Source organism: Cynocephalus volans, chromosome 6 (assembly GCF_027409185.1).
Source record: "Cynocephalus volans isolate mCynVol1 chromosome 6, mCynVol1.pri, whole genome shotgun sequence".
NCBI lineage: Eukaryota > Metazoa > Chordata > Mammalia > Dermoptera > Cynocephalidae > Cynocephalus > Cynocephalus volans.
In genome coordinates, this window is record NC_084465.1 from 27,504,209 (window position 1) to 27,525,844 (window position 21,636).

At 39.9% G+C, this 21,636-nt stretch overlaps 1 protein-coding gene and 1 long non-coding RNA gene across 3 annotated transcripts; one reads left to right on the forward strand and one right to left on the reverse strand.

Annotated features, from left to right (window-relative positions):
- Positions 1 to 13,458: 13,458 nt before the first annotated feature.
- Positions 13,459 to 15,466, reverse strand: HILPDA (hypoxia inducible lipid droplet associated). Its single transcript, XM_063100824.1, has 2 exons — positions 15,312 to 15,466; positions 13,459 to 14,455 (listed from the first exon to the last, which is right to left on the reverse strand). The coding sequence occupies exon 2, from the start codon at positions 14,382 to 14,384 to the stop codon at positions 14,190 to 14,192; it is 195 nt and encodes a 64-aa protein (XP_062956894.1). The 5' UTR covers positions 14,385 to 14,455; positions 15,312 to 15,466; the 3' UTR covers positions 13,459 to 14,189.
- A 128-nt stretch (positions 15,467 to 15,594) lies between these two features.
- On the forward strand, positions 15,595 to 21,058 carry LOC134379585 (uncharacterized). 2 transcript variants are annotated; one of them, XR_010023809.1, is made up of 4 exons: positions 15,595 to 15,828; positions 15,954 to 16,057; positions 20,550 to 20,693; positions 20,970 to 21,058. It is a non-coding gene; the product is annotated as an uncharacterized LOC134379585 (long non-coding RNA). The 2 variants fall into 2 exon arrangements; XR_010023808.1 differs by having other exon boundaries at positions 15,595 to 16,057.
- Positions 21,059 to 21,636: the final 578 nt, after the last annotated feature.

Consider the following 21,636-nt stretch of genomic DNA (forward strand, 5'->3'; position numbering starts at 1 on the left):
GTGAGAATCCATTGGCCATGTGAAATTGATAATAAAGAGTATCATATATTTTATTGTTACTTATAGATTATGTGCGATACCTACTTCATGTCATTAAAATTTATTCAGAAAAACATATATACTTACGTGTATGCATATATATATCCCACCCTGCAGGAGAGCTGGTTATTAAACATTTACTCGGACACCATTGTAGTGGCACCAACTCATCCCCTTCGCTCGCTACCCTCTATCCTTGGTACCAGGACAAGAAACTGTCACCCAAGGACTTGTTCTTCGGTTTGCATGGTGTTGAGGAAGAATGAGGTATTAGTTATCCTTTTCAGGCAGCTTTCTCAGTGCTTATTCAGGGAGCAAGCCAAGGGGTCGAGCCAGTTCTCTGATGTCTTCTAATCTCTCAAGAAACACACTACTGAGGTCCTGCCTGCGACTGGGGTTGCAACTCCTGGCACTTCTCTTATCATCAGGAGGGACACCTGCTTCTCATTCACGTTTCCCCAGAGCTGTGACATCAGAAGCAGGAGCTTATATCTCATTAGCTTATTTCTTCTTAAGGCTTGCTCATTAGAAGAGGAAACTAACTTTTAACTTTTCTTAGTGATACAAGGTTTATAACACCAGAAATTCAAACCTTCAAAGTTGTTACTTTTGCTTATCATAGCACTCTCTATTGTTGACATTTTTTCTTTTCCTTGTAAAAGAAATAGGAGATGTCTTTTGCAATGTTTGTATCATATACACCAAAAATCTAAATGACAAAGAGAACATCAGCATGGCCCCATGTGCTAGAGACCTCACTTACTTGTGAAGCATGCTCTCACTTTAAGTAAGTAGAAGGACATTCACTGCAACATTATTTGCAATAACCAAAGACTGGAGACAATTTAAATGTCTGTTAGTAGGGCACCAGTTAAACAAATGATACATCTATATGATATAATGTTATGCAGCCATTAATAAAAAGGCCACTTTATATATACTGATGTGGAATGATCATCAAGATTTACTAAGTTAAAAATTGATGCAGAACAGTATATATAATATGCTATCACTTGGGTAAAAGGAAAAAAAAAAGGATATATACACATAGGCTTGAACATGCACAGACAATTTTGGGGAGGATAAAAATGAAATCCAACCATGGTAGCCTTAGGAGGGTGAGAACATCGGTAACTTCAGTGAAAAAAAGACTTACTTTTTACAGTATGAATTTTTGTACTGTTTGAATTATTTACCATGAGCATGTATTTCTTATTTAAATAAATAAATTTTATTACTATTTTTTCACTTTTATTTATATTTATTTTTGTGGGGTACAGTGTGTTGTTTCAATTCATGCATGTACTGCACAATGATTCACTTAGGGTAAATAGCATAGTTTTGTACCCTTTAGTTCACTCTGTCCCCTCCCATCTATCCCCTCCCCTCCCACCCTCTGGTAAACATTATTTTACTCTCTACTTCTATGAGAGACCATGCGGTAATGGTCTTTCTGTGCCTGACTTATTTTGATTTCTTGCTATTTATTTTCAGCATATTTCTTATAAGTTTTTGTGTTATGGTTAAATAAATAAATTTAAAAATAAAAAGTGTTAAAGAACCAGTCTGGCAAGTTAGCTCACTCTGTTAGAACATGGTGCTGATAATGCCAAGGTCAAGGTTTTGGATCCACATACTGGCCAGCTGCCAGGAAAAACAAACAAACAAACAGAATACATGGCTACAAATACAGCTCTACAAATATTTACTATACACAGCTCTACAAATATTTACTGAGAAGCAAATATATGCAAGGTATGCTAGGTATTGCAAGAGACATTACTAGTTCTAAAAGTGCTCTGATCAGATTTGTGGACACACGAACACAGCTCTCTTGGAGATAACTGTTTACTTCCTGAGGTAGAGATATATATTTGAAAAAATAATGGCTAGAAATTTTCCAAATGTAGTGAACACTATAAACCCACAGGTCCATGAAGCTCAATGAATTCCAAGCATGATAAATACTAGGAAAACCTTACAAAGCACATCATAATCAAATTGCTGAAAATCGATGATAAAAAGAAAACTTTTAAAACACTTGATAAAAACACATTATGTATAGAAGAAAAAAGGTAAGAATTACAGCAGACATTTCAAGCCAGAAGACATTGAAACAAAATCTTAAGATTGCTGAAAGAAAAAACTACCACCCCAGAATTCTATATGCAGTGAAAATATCCTTCAAAAACAAAGGTGAAGTAAAGAAGTTTTCAGAAAACAAAACCTAGAAAAATTGTTTCAGTGGACCTGTGCTACAAGAAAGAAAAGGAAAGTTCCTCAGGAGAAAGAAAAATAATAACAGGTATTAACATGAATCTATATCTATGCAAAAAATAAGAACACTGAAAAATTTAAATACATGAGAAAAATATATATTAAGATATATAATATTAAGTATATATAATACAACTTGTAAAATTAAATATATAATAAATTTAAAATATATAATTTTAAAAGTTCTTTAAATAATAATTGTTTAAAAAATTATAATGAAGTAATGTGGAGGAGGGGGGCGCACTGGCCAGTTAGCTCAGTAGGTTAGAGTGCAGTGTTATAACACCAAGGTCAAGGGTTTAGACCCCCTTACCTGCCAGCCCCTGAAAAAACAAAACTAAACTGAACAAAAAAGTAATATGTAATGTCAGGTTTAGAACATATGTATAAGTAAAGTATATGACAAGAATGGCACAAAGGATGAGGGAAGAAAAATAAAGGTGTATTGTTGCATGGTTCTTACATTATACATGATGTAGTATAACACTATGGGAAGGTAGACTGTAATAAGTTAAAGATGCATATTGTAAACTCCAGAAACCATCAAAAATTAAACAAAGGGGATAGCTAATAAATCAGTAGTAGAGATAAAATGGAGCACTGAAAAATACTCAATCCAAAAGAAGGTAAGAAAAGAGGAAAAAGAAACAAGGAATAGATGGAAAACAGAAAACAACAACAACAAGAAGATGGTAGATTTTAAATCAACCATATGGATAATTACACTAAATGTAAATGACCTAAACACTTCAATTAAAAATCAGATATTGGGGGCTGGCTGGTTAGCTCAGTTGGTTAGAGTATGGCCTTATAACAGCAAAAACTATGAACTGCAATTAAAGCAGTGCTTAGTAGGGGAAATTATAGATTCATATGCTTATAGGAGAAGAGAAGTCCAAAAATCAATTATCTAAGTTTCCATCTAAAAAAGCTAGAAAAAGAGCTTGAAATTTGGCTTCTGGCCAAGGTGGCAGAATAGACAGTCCCCAGCATCACTCTCTCCCACAAATCAACCAATTTACAGCTATAAAAATGCAACAACAGCCAAGCTGGGGCTGCTGGAGCTCAGGGGAAGAGCAGGAGAGACCTACAGAGTTCATGAATGTGGGAGAAGCCACAGTGAGAGAAAGAAAAAACTGCTCAGAGTGTTTCTGCCTGCAGCAACTTTAAGGCTGGAGCTGCTGAGTGCATGGAGCAGCTGTGTCCTTTGGATGAAGTTGCTTGGAGGTGGCAGGGGAGAAGGGGGCCTTGGTAGCCCTCGGGCCAGCAATACCACTAATAGGGTCCCTGTGCCCACAAAGGAGCAAGGAGCCAGAAAAACTGAAAAAGGGGAGCCATTTAGAGACTGGTGAGTCATTGTGAGGAACGGGCGCACAGCCCGTCCCATGGGAAGTTTTTAGGGCACAGGCGGTGGGGGTGATGGGCCCACCAGGAGAAAGATGGGACATGGCAAGGACAGCCAATCCACCCTGCAGTCAGCACAGGACCACTCAGAGGAGAATGGTCAGGAATATAGAATTGCATGGGGTGCAGTTTGATGAAAAGACTCAGGCCCAGATCAGAGTTTCTATGCAACCCAGGTGCACTGGGTCTCTGGAGAGCTGGAAGTATCTATAGGACTGACCATTAAACCCTGAACTGCACAAAAATCCTTCCCTAGGGAAAAAGTAGTAAAGCAGCAATTTAGTTCAACCACACAGCTCAAGTACTGGTTCCAACAGGAAGTCCCCCCATTTTAGAAATAAGCAAAGGACAAAAAATTAGTTCTGGCCCAGGTACACTGCCAGTGCCTTGGGGCCCACCTGGGGGACTGGAACCCCCCTCCCACAACCAGGTACACTGCCAGTGCCTTGGGGCCTGCCTGGAGGTCTGGGGTATGGAGCCAGGGACTGGACCCCCCCACAACCAGGCACACCACCAGTGCCAAGGAGCATGCCAAAAACATCACCTCTATGTGGGTGGCCCACCACAGCTACCACAGTAACCATGGCTGCTGCAAAAGTAGCTAGATATCACAACCACCACGTAGATGGTCCACCAACCACTGGAGTGCATTGATACAAGGAGAGTCACCAGCAGAGACCAAAGAAAAGAATAGGATGTCTCTCTCCATAAGGCCCATTCCAGAGTGACAGAAGAAGCATCTGCTCTATGATAATATTGGGGGACCTGAACACATCTCTCAGCATTGGACAGATCATCTAGGCAACAAATCAACAGAGTAACCATTACTCTTTCAGAGGGAGAGAAGAAATCTAAGATTATCAGTGGTGGGGGGATGAGAGGGGGGATAGGGAGAGGTTGGACAAGGGGCATAAAGAATAAGTACAATTTGTAACTATATATATATATTAGTAATATTGATTTGATCAACATATGTCAATATTGAACCCCCAAAATATGTATGATCAATTATGATTCAGTAAAATAATAAATAAATAAATAAATAAATAAAAATTAAAAAGCTAGGGAAAAAAACCTAACAAATTAAATAAATTAAATAGGAGTAAATATTAAAGATAAGGGGGGGAAGTCAATAAGACAGAAAATGAACAGAGAAAAATCAATGAAACCAAAAGTTAAAAAACTTTAAAAGAGCAATAAAATTGATGAAAATTGAGAAACTTGTAACTAGAGTGATCTAGAAAAAAGAGAGAAAAAACAAATTACCAACCTGGAAGAAAAAGGGGATGTCACTATAGACCTTATGGATTTTGAAAGTACAGTAAGAAAATAGTTTTAGGGCCGGCCCGTGGCTCACTCGGGAGAGTACGGTGCTGATAACACCAAGGCCCCGGGTTCGGATCCCATATACGGATGGCCGGTTTGCTCACTGGCTGAGCGTGGTGCTCACAACACCAAGTCAAGGGTTAAGATCCCCTTACCGGTCATCTTTAAAAAAAAAAAAAAAAAAAAAAAAAGAAAATAGTTTTAGCAGCTTGATGCCAATAAAGTTGACACCTCAGATGTTCTATACATATGCCACCACAGAGAAATTATTAAAACTGACTTAGGAAGAACTTTTAACTGCCTTTTCAAAACTGACTAGGAAAAAATTGAATATATACGTACATTCATACAAGAAACTGAATTTGTAACTAAATATCTCCTCACAAATAAAATTCCAGGTCCATATGGCTTCACTGGAGGAGTCTATCCAACATTAAAGGAATAAATAATATCAATCTTATACAAACTCAGGAAATGAAGTAAGAAACAGTTCCCAACCCATTTTATGAATCCAGCATTACCAAAAACAGATAAAGACAAGACAAGAAAAGAAAGCAACAGATTGCAGACCAGCATTACTCATAAACATGGATGCAAAATTCCTTATCAACAACAAAAACAGAGATATACTATGTTCATGGACTGGAATATTCAATATTAAGATGTCAATTCTCCATCACCTTGATCTGTAGATTCAATAAAATCCCAATCAAAATTCCAGAAGACTTTTAAAAATAGAAATTGGAAAAGATTGATTATAAGTATTTTTAAAATAACATTTTGAACAACTAATACATTCACAAGATACAAACATCAAAAAGTATCAAAAGGGAGACAGTAGAATCTCCCTCCCACTCCTGTCATTGGCTCAGCTGCCATACCCTTCCCTCCAAATGAAGCAACTATTTTCTTGTTTATCCTTTTAGAAAATGTTTACACTTATTTTTGACAATATAGTACATTTAACTTTTCCTCTCCTTTTTAACATAAAATTAGCATACTATGCTAATTTTTCTGTACTTTGTTCTTTTAACAATATTTTAAGGTACCCTTTCTATATAACACATAAAGAGTTTTCTCTTTTCTTTTTATACCCTAGCCTCCAGCCAACCCACACTGGACATGTAGCATTAGTGAGACATAAGGGAAAAAAAAACTTTGTAATTTTAAGCCACTGATATTTTGAAATTGTTTATTACCTCAAATATCCTAGCTAATCCTGACTGGTAACAAGAATAAATTCTTAGAAGTACAATTGCTGGGTCAATTCTACTGGGCCAATTGCTGGTATATGTGCTGATAGACACTACCACGATGCCTTCATAACAGATCTACCAATTTACATTTCCACCAACAATGTTTGAGAGTTTGTGCTTCCCAAAGTTCCACTGTCTCACTGTGCCATCAGACTTTTGAACTCTTACCAGGCTGACAGATAAAAAATGATATGCCTCGATGTAATTTTAATTGAGCATCTTTTCATTTGTTTTTTATTTTTTCTAGGCATTTTCATTTCATGACATTTGCCAATTTTTCTATTAGGTTATTGGTCTTTTTCTTATCTATTTATAGGCATTCTTTTCATATTGGAAAGATCAACCTTTTGTCTGTGATATGAAATGCAATTTTTTCCCCTAGATTGTCATTTGTCATTTGTCAAATCAATGACAAAGAGATGTAATGTACTATATAATAAGTGATGTTGGATAATTGATAGCCATCTGAGGAGATACAGACGAACATATTCTCTCTAGACTTCAAATCACATAACCAGAAAAAAATCTAGATGGATTAAAGCCTTAGGTACACAAATTCACAATGACAATAATGTCATTGTGAAGCTGATCTGTACCATGGTGTCTCATTTTCCAAATTAGGACTTTCTCATATTTCTACAATTTCTGAAAGCATTATAAAATTTGTCATTGTTTTTGAAATCAGAAGAAGTTTTAACATGATACGAAATTATTTAAGAATATTTATACCTTAAAATGTTACAAAGTAATATATGTTAAATATGGAAATATTTACGTTAAAAAATGAGTAACATTAAGATCCACATCTAATCACTAGGATCATAAGTTCACAGTGTGTGTTAACATTATGTCAGTATCACATGCATATACTGTATGTTACAAAAATATAGCCACTGATTCATCATTTGCAGATTTGTCCCACATGACAATACTCATTTTTAAAAAAATTTGGTATTTCCATGTCTATAGTAATAAAAACCCAAATGGGAATATAATTTGTCCAGAATCTATTCTTTCTCCATTTCCTTTTAAAATTGTAATTGGTGCACTGAAATGAATCTGCAAAAATAAGTAATTTTTAGACTTATATATATATGCCATCCTGATTTGGTCAAGTTCTTGTAACTATTGAGGCCCCAGGAACGCTGTCTTCAGGAAATCTTGTTAGCCACAATTAGACCTCTCAAACATTCTAGACAATGTTACTTTTGAAGGATTTGCACATCATTCTTTTAGTGCTCCCTAATGCATATTCATATATGCGCACAGGCAGACTTTGAGTGTTCTAGCACGTGAAATTTTAATTCTTACCCTCCTTCTCAATTCAACACTTTATAACTGTCTTGGCCATGGTCTATTCATTGTTTACTTGCAGAGACTTGTATAATAAAGATCTATAAAAAATGTATCCTTTGATTATGCCCACAGCCACCTCTGTAGTAACAAAGTCCTTGTAAGTGACCCAAAAAGGAAAAGGCAACTGTGGCAGCCAGTCTCCAAGAGGGCCCAGTGATCCCTAATCCCCACCTCCTGGTGTTTCAGCCTCTAAGTAATCCCCAAGACCCCATCTACAGCACATCAGGGTTGGTCTGTGTGATGCAAAGAATAGGCAGAAGTAGAAGGCAGAAGAACCATGTCACTTCCAAGACTAGGTTATAAAAGGCATTGCAGCTTCCGTCTTGGTAGTTCTCTGTCTCTTTCATCATTCTCCCTGGCGGAAGCCATCTGCCATGTCATGAGCAGCCCTGAGGAGGAACACACATGGAGAGGAACTTAGACCAATAGCCATCCAGCACTAAGGCCTGCCAATAACCATGTGAGAGAGCCTACAAGCCAATCCGCCAGCGCTGATGAGACCTCCCATGGCTGCATTCCCAGCCAACAGCATGACTGCAACCTCCTGAGAGATCCCGAGCCAGAACCACCCAGCTAAGCCACTTTCAGATTCCTGACCCTAAGCAACTGTGTGAGAGGATACAGGTTGAGCATCCCTCATCTGAAATGCCTGGGACCAGAAGTGTTTTGGATTTTGAATTTTTTCAGATTTTGGAGTATTTGCAGACTACATACTGGTTGAGCATTCCTAATTTCAAAACCTGAATCTGTAATACTCCAATGAACATTTCCTTTGAACATTCTGTCAGTGCTCAAAAAGTTTCAGATTTTGGAGCATCTGGGATTTCAGATTTTTGGATTATGAATGCTCAGCCTGTAATTGCTTGAAGCTGCCAAGTTTAGGGATAATTTATTACACAGCAATAGGCAACTAATATATTAACCCCCCAAAATACAACCCACCACTACCAACAACAACAACAATGCCCTAAAAAGAAAGGAAAGCTTTACACAAAAAGGGAAAGAGAAGCAGATTTCTTTTTGGTTACTGGATAATAATTTAGTCTTCCTTTGAAGTGCTTTTAGCACCTTTCCAGTAGGTATTGTCTAGCCTTCTCTGCATTCTTCCATCCAATTATTAAATTCCTTCACACCCGGGCACCTAAGATCTATTACAGTCTCAGAATTTTATATAGTTTTTATTTATTTAACATTATATTTTACTAATAAGTCTTATGAATATAATGTTATCCAATTTAAAATTCCTCAGAGTACATAAAACTTCCTACTTTTATCAATTTAGTTCGTACATTGTTATAAAAGGAAAAAAAGGAAAAGAGTCCAAATTGCACTCACACTATTGCAATATAGAAATACCCCATGTGTATGGACAAGGACTAGAAGGAAGCAGCAATAAAAACAATTAGTGTTGAAGTGATGAATTGTGAGCTATTAATTTGGCCTATTTTTGCCATATAAAACAAAACAAGTGTATAGGTACTATTGATGTTCTATGGGCAAAGCAGCATTCTAAGTTACACACATTTTATAATTTCAAATTTCTTTACAATAGGTTTTCTTTTTTAAAAATTCCACATGTTCCCACATAAGAATTGCCTCAGGAGTGAAAAAGCTCATTATTAACGTTTTGTTATATTACATTTTAAAGAATCCTAAAAAAAATAAAAAATAAGAAAATAACTATAATGTAGAGAATAGATCTGCGTACTGGGAATTGACAACCAACCTATTAGCTCAGTGACACTGTACTGTCCAGTACTGTAGCCGCTGGCCACATGTGACTATAGAGCACTTGAAATGTGGCTAACACAAGGTGAGATGTGTTGTAAGTGTAAAATGCCCACCAATACAAGTATATAATCAGTACAAAAAAGGAACATAAAATAACTCACTAATAACTTTTTATGTTGACTGTACGTTGCAATGACAGTATTTTGAATATGTCGGGTTAAATAAGTTAAAAACACCTCCTCCTGTTTCTTTTTACTTTTTAATGTGGCCAGTAGAAAATTTAAAATTATATATGTGGTTTGAATTATATTTTTATTGGACAGTGCTAGGCTAGATCATGTCTTCCAGCCCTTAATATTCTGATATCTATCTTAAACTTTAGAGGCACAGCCTTTCAGATCCAGAAAGCATTACACAGCATATATATTTATAGTGCACCCTTCTTCCTTAGAGTCCACTAGATGGCACTAGAGTTTGGCTGCAAGCTAATTATTAATAGAGATTTAAAATTTATATTTGCAGTTTTCTAATGTACTGTGTGCACAGACTCATCCATGACTTTGCTCACATTGTTCCTTCTACTGAGAAACCCTTTTCTAACTTGGCCAACATCCCACAAACCTATTCATTTTTAAAAATTCAGGCTGGCTGGTTAGCTCACTGGGTTAGAGCATGGTGCTGATAACACCAAGGTCCAGGGTTCAATCCCTGTACCAGGCAACTGCCAAAAAAAAAAAAAAAGAAAAAGAAAAAGAAAAAAATCAGATCCTCTAAGGGAAGCTTTATCCTTAACATCTTCCTCCTTTTTTTTTTTTTTTTGGTGGCTAGCTGGTACAGGGATCTGAACCTGTGCCTTGGTGTTATAAGGCTGCATTCTAACCAATTGAGCTAACCAGCCAGCCTCCTTCCTTCCTACAAATAATTTTATGTACCCACCATCTTATACAATTATTTCTATCATAGAATCATGACCCATTTGTTTACATGCTTTCCCCCTAGTATATTGTGTACATTGTCTGAGGTAGATAGCAATGAGATCTTAATCGACGCCTGGCACCCAAAAGGTGCCGTATGCAATGAATCAGGCAAGACAGGCTAAGTTGTGCTGCATTAGCAAAAATCCCAGCACCTCAGTAGCTTAATACAACAAAGGTTTATTTCCTTTTTATCAGGGATTGGTTGAGGACTCTGCTGCATGGCACCCTAACTACAGGACCTACATTAATGGAATAGTTCCACATGGAGCATTACTGGTCTGCATTACTCCAGCAGAGGGAAAAAGAGTGGCTTTCAGGTTTCTGAGCCAGCACTTAAATACTCCAACTTAGAACTGACATGTCATTCACAACTCATTGGCTAGAACTAATTCCATGGCCTTATCCAACCACAAGGGGGTCAGGAAGTGCAACTCTATAAAGTGCCTGGAAGGTATGGACGTCCACTGATGACCCTTCTAGTCAATAATCATTCAGCTTACTATCTCTTCTGCAGGTGAAATGTACTCACTACACCTACTCTAAAGGAAACAACACAAGAATTCTCTTTAGCTACAACATCAAGTTCAAATTTAAGAATCTCTGAGTGATGTACAATAATTTCTATACCAGTTTCAGATGTAGCTTGAGGAGGAGATCTTTTTGAAGAAAAAGCTCATGGAAAGAGTCATATTATCTTTTAATTCTATTTTTCCATCAACTTTTTAAAGTACCCTAGTGTAAACTAAAAAGATAAGCCATGTGCCACTACACATCCCATATATAATAATGGAAGAGGAACAGGCTAAATGCACTAAGGGGGGATGGGAAGAATATGTGACACAGCAGCCTAGTGATTGTGATATCCAACTGAGCAGATGTTGTGAGGGCCCCTTATCCTGGAGGAAGGGACTATGTTTTGCTTAGGCCTCTATTCTGCTTCCTGGGAGGGCATCCTTAGGCAATTGTTCTGTTTTAAGCTTTAGAGTTCTTGCTGCAGCATAACCTAGCCTAATGTGTCCTTGACTGATACAGAAACTAGAATCTAGAGGGGGGTGCTGAACAATAAAACAAAACAAAACAAAAAACAACCTGATGTGTGTGACATAAACTTAGATGGAGGGGAGCAAAGAGATCTTATTGGAGGCTGGAAGAATGGCAACCCTTGTTATACGGTAGCAAAATATTTGGTAGAACTGTTGTCTGCAGTGATTTAGAAGACAGATATATCTTATCAAATATGCTTGTAGATCTAGGAAAGTCAAAGAACAGAATTTTAGGGCTAGCCAGGTAGCTCAGTTGGTTAGAGTGTGGTGTTATAACACCAAGGTCCAGGGCTCAGATCCCCATACTAGCCAGCTGCAGAAAAAAAAAAAAAGAGAGAGAACTTTAGCAGCATGAATTAGTTACTGTTGGTTGCCATTGACAAAGCACCACAAGAAGAAATGGGCTCAAAAGAGAACTGGCCACTTTGCAAGAAGGCATAAGGGATCTAGAGAGACTATAGAAACCAGTGGCCATTCAAGGTTGAAAGAAGCAACTGTTTCTCATCCTAACTGGTAATAAAATTAAGAACTGTTTGGAGTCACAAAATCCAGTTCGAACTTAGCCTTGTAAGTGGGGTGACCAGCCATCCTTGTTTGCCCAGGGCTGTGCCACTTTAAGCACTGAAAGTCCTGCATCCCATGAAGTCCCTTTTCTTGGTGAACAGGGACAGTTAGTCACCCTACTTGTAGGAAAGATGAAAACTATGATATGGCCATCACATCTGTTCTTTTTTTTTTTTTTTTTTTTTTTTAAAGATGACCGGTAAGGGGATCTTAACCCTTGACTTGGTGTTGGCAGCACCACGCTCAGCCAGTGAGCGAACCGGCCATCCGTATATGGGATCCAAACCCGGGGCCTTGGTGTTATCAGCACCGCACTCTCCCGAGTGAGCCACGGGCCGGCCCACATCTGTTCCTAATACCTCCAAGGGAATTCAATTGTTTTAGAGCAAAGACTTAGCTAAAGTTGTGGCACATCATAAACCACTGCAATTAAACTGCTTGGGGAAGAGACTTGAGGCGCAGCTCCCCAACTGGAAGTTCAAAAATATCCAAATTAGATAGTGATGAGAATGAGAATATATGTCAAACTTTGGAAATATGTCTAGAAAAGGGCAGCTAGTGGCTAGTGCCTGAAATCAGAGAAAAAATCAACTACATTTTTGAGAATACTACGCTAACAAAATACAAGTCATGTAACAAAGTGACCAGCCTACCATATGCCCAGAAAGTGAGAAGCTGTAAATACTTGGTAAATAGCATTAATGACCACCACAGTGCAATAAATAAAAGTGATGCCTATAGCAGTGGCTGCTAGAGCAGTGGCACTTTAAGAACACTCAGGAAGCAAAACTGGTTTAACAGGAGACATGTTCCGCTCTTTCCCTTTGGCAAAAGTAAAACAAATTCACAAACTGATGCACACACCCAGAGAGGAGTGCAAATAGATATATTACCATAGGCAGAGGAGTGAATATGTTTGTACATGGGGCAGGGAATGGAGGTGTGGTGGAAACAAGAAAAAAAAAAAAAACACCGTATTTTTGAGTAACGGCCAAGCTGCTTAGATCTGGGAGAGAGCAGAAATAATCATGTCAGTTGTGGATATTATACCAGCTGAGCTTGAAAACAATCACAATTAAGCAGTCATTTTGGTGAATAAGTAAAAGACATTGAAGTGTACATAAGAAAAAAGCCAAGACCACCTACACTGATAGTCCTCGTTCCTCCAGAGACTCAGGTGAGGGGCTGGAAGAGGTGATCATTTTTCTTCTTCAGAGATGTAGAGTCATGAAAGGACTGTAATTTTCTTGGCTGAGGCTTGGACAACTAATGGTCGATACAGGATAGACCCAAGTGCATCTGCCCCCAAATTCAAAGGTTTGTTGACATTATGTTTTAAACGTAGTGCTTTAAGTACTTTCTTGCTCCAAAGTTTTAAGATGTTAAACATAAAATCTAGGAATTAAGACCCTTCCCCACTACTAATATCAAGGGTAGAAGTCAACATGACACATAGTGGAAATATATATTCAACTTTATTGCATTAGAAAAGTTCATTTAAGCCACATGGTGGCCATAATGCCCATGTCCTGAGCAAGCTTTATCATCCCACCACCCTTCAGACCAATATACACACACATCCACACTACGTTACAGGAAGGACTTAAAAATATAAAACAATGAGAACTGGACACTGAATACTCCATCTTTCCCCCACTACAGCCAACCCACCACCTCTTCAATTGTTATCCAAACACAGGAGCTCTCACAGAAGAGAGGCTGAACACCAAATAAACTGACCATAAGACACCCAAGTTCAAAAGAACACTTGGCAGATGTTTAGGAAGGAGGGCTGAAAACATCACCACCAAATAAACTGACCATAAGACACCCAAGTTCAAAAGAACACTTGGCAGATGTTTAGGAAGGAGGGCTGAAAACATCACCATCTCCCAACAGCTGAAATTGCAGCACAAGTCCCCACCTGAGAGATGTCAGACCCACACTGCCGAGGACAGCAAAGCATATAGTAGACCCTAGGGAGAAGAGTGAGATCACTCCATTCCAAGCCACAGGCAACCCACCCACGGTTGTGTATTAAACAGGCTCTTTTTTACAGGGCAAAGAGCATTTAGTCAGCCAGACCCTTCAAGGCCTAGTAACAGTTAGTTCTCTGGTTAACACTGATGTTCTGAGCTTGCCTGCTCGGAAATGGGACACCTGGATGGACGTGCTTAGGTCAGTGTTCCAAGGTATGGCCAGAGTGGAAGGAGGTCTTATTGCACTCCTCTGGATGGGTGGTCTGGAAGGCCCTTGGGGGGCTCTGTGTTGGGTAGTTGATTTCTGGTGGTCCAGATGCTCCCAGGCGATGGGCTCTCCAGTAAGCCCTCCAGTGACTCCATCAGTCTAACGAAGATGGAGAGCAGGGTCAGCACCACACCTAAGAAGTAGAGGTTCAACATATGCTTCATGGCTGAAAGGATCCCACTCCTCTGCAGAGCAGTAGAGCTGCCTTCTGCTTCTTCTGGAGGGCCTCTGGATCCTAAGAAAAGACAGGAAAGGATTATTAATCTGCAGCCTTTTGGGATATATATGTGTATAGCCCTGACCTTCCTCTTTTCCCATGCACTAGTGGATGTTCTTCCACAGCAGAATCTCCAAGTATATTTACACTGAAAACCCATGGCTACGGAGCCATTTGCTTCCTGGGCTAATTCAAGAGCACTTCTTAAAATTTTTACTTTTCTCGAAGACTTTGTTCCTGCAGGGTGCAATGCACAATCCCTGTGCTCCAGTCTAGGTACCAGTAACCTTCCTGACTGAAGTACAGGCAGAGTACTTTTGTAGCGGGGAGAGGGGGTAATATAAGAACTGTCCTTCAGAAAGCAACCTGCCTAGAAGGCTCGGCAGCATCACAATCAGATTCGTCTCAACTATAAACTTTTAAACTGTCAAAGTATAACTCTTTGAGAGTCAAATCTGTCAAGTTCACTTATTCAACAAACATATCCTTAACACTCACAATGTGTTAGGCACCCTGGAAGGTACTAGGGCTACATGCTAAACCGTGTAGACATGAACCCTGCCCCCGTGGGACAGTTACCACACAACACGCTAAGTGCTGTGATAGAAAAGAGATGTTAAGGGTGCTTTGGGAGGCCATGGCGGGGACGCCTAACCAGCAATGGCGAGCATGGAGTGGGCCACGCGGATCCTAGTTAGGGCCACCCCAGGGGAAAACAGGGCTGGGCGGCCCACTGCGGTTTCCGAGTACGGGCGAGGGCGACAAGGGAGGTTCCGGGAGGCGCAGTCCCACCCCGGGAACGCGAGGCGGCCTGCTGGGCACGCAGCCCGGGAGACAGAGGCGGGGAGCTGGGGAAGCCCACAGGACCGCTCACCTCGAGGGAGAAGAGCAAGGAGTGGCCCGCTGGCTGTGGCAGCACGTCGTGCAGGAGTCGGAAGGAAAGTCGGACAACGAGCAGCGCCAGACCTCAACGCGCAAAGCTCTAGGACGACCACGGCTCGCCCCGCAGGAGGCCGCGCAGCTTGTAGCCGTGGCTCCGCCCCTTGTAGCCGTGGCTCCGCCCCCCGGGGCGGGCGCACGCGCGCTGGTGGCCGCACGCACACGCCGGGGCGCACGTCCGCCGCCGCGCCCCCGAGGCTAGGGCGGTCTTCGGTGGGGGCTGAAAGTGGCTGGTTGCGGGTCGAGCTGTTTCTCAAAGTACACCCGAGAGGTTCTGAGTCATTGCGGTCCGGAGTGGGACTAGGCGTGTGTATTACACTCGACTGCCTTCTCCTGTGAGAAGCTTTTGAAGGATGTTTTGAAGCAAATTTACCCCCTTACCAACTCGGCGGAACACCTGAGGTGACCCCGATCCGAGGGCCCCCGTACCGGATGAAGTCCTGGCATCGGAGGTTGGGTTCTTCACCAGAGATATCAACAAAGTACAAATTTCCACAGGGCGTCAGACCCCCATCCTCCCCCACCCCCTTGTTTTCTCTATTTTAGGGACTGAGAGGGACTTTGTTTCCCTTTAAAGGTACCAAGATTCCAGACACCACCCTCCGCCCTCCATTCCGAATCCTGAGGTTTAATTTGCCATTGATATTTATGGAATGGTGAGGCCTTTTTGCATCATGTTAAGTAAGTTCTGCTCTCTGTGAGAGTTTGTCATGCTATTGAAGAAAATGTAAAATGCTTCTGCCCCCGGTGTGGGCTCCTAACTGCATAGGGCAAGGCCCTTTGTATTCGGCGGGCCTCAGTTTCCCCATCTAAAATGTGGGCGTTGGCCACTAGATGCTTTTTAAGGGTGCTTTCCCCTTGATCTAAAGAGCTAGGAGGTCACAGTCCAGCTTTATGCCCAGATTTGGGGGCTGGGCTGCCTTACTAAGCACCACCCATCCTCCCCAAGCAAGGCAGTATAGACGTTCTGTCGTGAGAGCACGCAATGGACGATCTCAGAAAAGAGTCCTGGGGCACACACTGCGACTGGGGAGGACCTCTGAGAAGGCTGTCGGTGGCCTCAGTGCCTTCCTCCTGGGAAGTGGGCCAAGGCTGGGGGCAGGATGACGCAAGGCAGGTTCACGGAGTTCCAGAGCTAGCGGTTCCGTTGTCCAGGTCAAGTGCTCGGGCTGGATGGGAGAGAAGCCGGGAGTTCCTATAGCTCTGCGGCTGTGCTGAAAAGGGACTGAACGGATGAGAAGGGAGGAGCCAAATCCCCGCCGCGGCCTTTCCCCTACTTTCCGGACTGTCTGTGGTCTGTCGGGAAAGAGTGGGTGGGAAGGCCAGGAAAGGAGAAAGTTGGGGATGGAGACGTGCTGGCAGGCAGACATTTAGAAACCGATTTGCTCATCCCGCAGCAATTTTTTGGTCCTTCATTATACCGAAGTTTCGTCTGATTTTGTGCTTGACTTTGTGACCCTTCTCTCGCACTGTTACTAGGATAGGTCTCAAGCTCTGAGGCCAGGTGTCCCAAACACCACCACTTGCTAGTTGGGGGCCTTGGACAAATCCTTTAACCTTCCTGTATTTTGGTTTCCTCAGCTGTTATATGGGATAATAACAGTCTTTACCTGGAAATTAAGAGTTAATCCATATAAAGCACTTAGAACAGTGCCTGGAACATAGAAAACATTCCATAAATGTTAGCATTATCTGTATTATGAACTACAAAACTCCCAGGGAGGGTCTTTGCTCATTGGTAGCCTATGCTCAGTGAATGAGTGCAGGAATTCCACAATAACCTTTTGGGCTTTACTTCTTGTGAGCTCCATATTTATATTTCACACAGCTGAAGAAGGGGATGGGCACCTCTCCAACAATTCTTTCTCTCCCATATTCACTGCCACTGCCTAAAGGTCATGTCAGATGGTGATAACCAGGGTTTGGGTGAGTATAGCTGTGTTTTTCCGTCTATCAACTACAAACATTACTGGCCATCATCTCTGGGTAGGTGCTGGGCCTACCTATATCAAGGTTTTAGTCCTGTTTCCACCACCTTGGCCAAGTTAAGTAACCCTTTGAGCCTTAATTTCCTTATCTGTAAAATGAGGAAAATAACATATAAAACAGAGGGATATTGTGAGAATTAGAAATAATGCATGTAAAGTGTGTGCAATATAGTAGATGATCAATAAATAGTGGGTATTATTTTACTAAAAAGTCTAAAGCTAGGTTCTTGTCCCAAATAAGCTTGTCACCTGGTTAGGCAAACAAGACTTAAAAAAGATAACTAGCCAGCCAAGGCAGTGTCAGTTAGTGGTTAGAAATCAGTTGAACTTGAGTTCAACTCGAATTCTGCTGTGCAATTTGCTATCTATTGTCCTTGGGCTCTGCGTGCCTCAGCTTCTTCTTTTATAAAATGGAAATAATAATAGTTCTTACCTACTAAGATGGTTATGAAGATTAAATTAAATAATGGATGTAAAGTACTTAGTGTATATTAAGGGCAAAATAAGTGGTGGTATTAATCTAATTAGCTCCTGAGGTAGACTGTGATAAATTTACTAAAGTGCTTGGGAGCCCAGAAATGGAGGAAGAGAGAGAACTGAGTAGTAGAGAAATACAAAGTAAGAACATAACTAGGGTGGAAATGCTTTGCTTGGGGAGCTGGAATTTTAACATTCACTATTGTTATATATTGAAGGAAAGAAAAAAGTGGAGACAAAATAAGCATTCATCAAGTAACTAACATGTGCCAACCATTTCACTAAATCCCTTACATGTGTTATTTAACTTAAATCTCATAACACTGTGAGATAGATATTATTACCTCCCTTCTTTATTTGTTAACCATGCTTTTTCCACGAAAGGAAGAAGAGACCTCTCTGCACCTAGTCTTTTACTCATCCTTCAAATCTCAATTCAAACATATTTCCTCTAGGAACCCTTTGCTGACCTTCAGGCCCTTGTTACAGACTCCAATAGCATGATATACATTCCTTCCCAATGTGTTACTTTACCCTTAGTTGTGTTACTGTCTGCTTCCCTTCGAAAGCCTGAAGATGTCAATGAAAGGAGTGTCTGGTCTGATTTGGTTTTCATCCCATGCCCAGAACCTAGCACCACATAGTAAGCTATCAATAAATATTTGTTGATTGAAGGAATAAATGAATGAATGATTATCTTATCCATCATCTTCAGTGTGTACCCCTTGTTCTACCAAGATAGGGTAGACAGAACCCCAAGACAAACCCTTTTCAGGTTCTGCCATGGCCTTGGGAACTGCAAACCAAGGAAAGTTCTTTATGGGCTGCCCTTGCTCCAAAGCACCTAAAAAGAAGTAATTCTAAAGTCTGCACACACAGGAATACCACACTAAGAATACAATATTTTTAGAAATATGGTACTACAATCTAGTGTCCATTTATAGAACATGTCCCCACATTCTAACCAACTGAGCTAACCGGGCAGCCCCACATGTCCCTGCATTGGTGAATATATATTGGTACACTCCGTATGGAAATCAATTTGGTGATATCCATAAAAATAAAAGCATGCACATGCCCTTTAACCCAGAATTTCACTTCTAGTCTGTCCTTACAGACAAATGTCTACATGTGGAGAATGGAGTATGTAGAGGTAGTCATTGAAGCATTGTTTGTAATAGCAAAAGACTGGACGAAACATAACAGCTCATCAATAGGGGATTGGTTAAATAAATTATGGTACATCCATACAGTGAATTACCATAAAGCCAGCAAAAATGAATAATCAGTTCTGTACATACCAATATGATCTCAACAATATGTTGTTAAATGAGAAAAGTTAAGTGTATCATGTGTGTAGTATGCTACAATTTGTGTCAAAGCAAATACACAAAATAGAATGTACACAATGAGATACCACCTTGCACCCACTAAAGGCTCTAATTCAAACAACATCACACACACACAAAAAGAAAAACAAACAACAACACAAAAAATAACAAGTGTTTGTGAGGATGTGGAGGAAATGAAGCCCTTATATACTGCTATTGGGAATGTAAAATAGTGCAGCCTCTATGGAAAACAGTTGGGCAGTTGCTGTGGGTTGATTGAATTGTGTCCCCCAAAATCCGTATATTGGAAGCTTAATTCCCACTGTAATTATTGAGGGTGGGAAATCCTATTAAGGTAATTGAAAGGTGGGTCCTTGAAGAAGTTATTAGATTGTAGGACTGTGCCTTAGTGAATGGATTAATAATGGTGGTCCGGGACATGGTTCTGCGGGCTTTAAAAGGAGAGTGCATGAGGAACTCTCTCGCTGCTCTACCATTTTTTGCCATGTGAGACCCCTGGGTCACTGTTGCCACCACCAAGACCTTCACCAAATGTGTTCCCTGGTTTTTGGACTTCCCAGTTTCCTAAACTGTAAGCAATAAATTTCGTTTTCTTTATGAATTACCCAGTTCCAGATATTTTGTTATAAGCAACAGAAACAGACTAACATAACAGTTCCTCAAAAAGTTGACATAGAGTTACTATAACATAGTAAGCTCTGTGTTACTAAAAGTAGTTACTTTTAGTTAACTAAAAGTTAAACATAAAATTAACAGTTCCTCAGAAAGTGAAACATAGAGTTAAACTAGAGTTCCAAAATGACAGTTCCTCAAAACGTTAAACATAGAAATTCCACTCCTAAGAGAACTGAAAATATATGTTCACACAAAAACTTGTACATGAATGTTCAAAGCAGCATTATTCATAATAGCCAAAAAGTGGAAACAACCCAAGTGTCCATCAACTGATGAATGGATAAGCAAAATGTGGTAAGATGAAATATTATTCAGCCATTAAAAAATTAAGTACTAATATATGCTACAATATGGATGAACCTTGAAAACATTATACTAAATGAAAGCGGTCAGACACAAAAGGGCAAGATTGTATGATTCCATTTGTATGAAATGTCCACAGTAGGCAAATCCATAGAGACAGAAAGTAGGTTAGTGGTTGCCAGGAGCCAGGGCTTGGGAGAATAGAGAATGACCGCTAATGGGTACAGGGTTTCATTTTAGGATGATGAAATGTGCTGAAATTAGTAATGATAGTTGTGCAAATCTGTAAATATACTTGAAACCATTGAATTGTACACTTTAAAATGGTGAATTTTGGTATGTGAATTATATCTGAATAAAGCCAATTTTTTTTAAAAGGGGACAATTAAAGACATTTTCAGATGACAAACAAAAACAGGGAGTTAACCACCATCGGCCCTCACTAAGGAAACTTCTGAAGTATTTACCTAAGAAAGAAGGAAACTGAACCCAAAAGGAAATAGTAAGATGCAAGAAGAGATGGTGAGTAAATATTTAGAAAACGTGGGTATATGTAAACAACTTATGACCACTCAAAAGTATTTTTAATCATAATGATTAATTTGGGCAAGTAAAAATAGCGAGATAAACTAAAAAAATTAGTAAACATTTAAGAAAGAGCAGTGAACAGAGATAAAGTTGAACAAGTCTTTTTGTTTGGGAGGAAAGTAGATATTGATTAATTTTAGACTTTTTAGGTCTTCATATTAAAAGGTTAAGGGTAGCTCTTCCTCTTCCTTCCCTTCCTGAACAATTCAGTCTTCAAGCCATTTGGAGGAAGAGCAAGGTGCCTGCAATGAAGAGAAGGACTGGTGGCCCAGAGTGGAATGTCTCTTGTATTCCCTGCTGTATCCTGAGTGTCTGAAACAAGTTCAATAAATATTTGCTGAATGAATGAATGGCTTGCTCTCTCATTCCTTGTGGACCCTGATCAAATGTCATTTGTCAGGGAGGCCTTCCTGATCATCCTACGTACAGCAACACTCCCCACCCTCACTCTGCTTCAGTTTTTCTTCATGGGACTCAACACCACCATACCTATTTTATATTCATTTGTTGATTATATAGCTACCCCCATTAGAATTTAGCTCATTGAGAACAGGGACTTGGATTATTTCATCGATTAATATGTACCTAAACCCAGAACAGTGCCTGGCACATAGTAGGTGCTCAACAAATATTTACTGAATGAATAATTTTTGTGTGTCAGATGTTTCATAAATTTTTGTTGGAAAGAACAGAACAGCAGCTGAATAACTAGTTCTATTTATTGGTATTTGTTGTGCAAGAACATTTTCTCTGGGTGATAGGATGATGAACTTTTTTCTTTTTTTACCAGATTTTCTCTCATGTGCATCTATTATTTATACAATCAGAGAAAAATTAAAATTTCCTAACATGTCAGTTTACTGCTTGAGCCACTTTG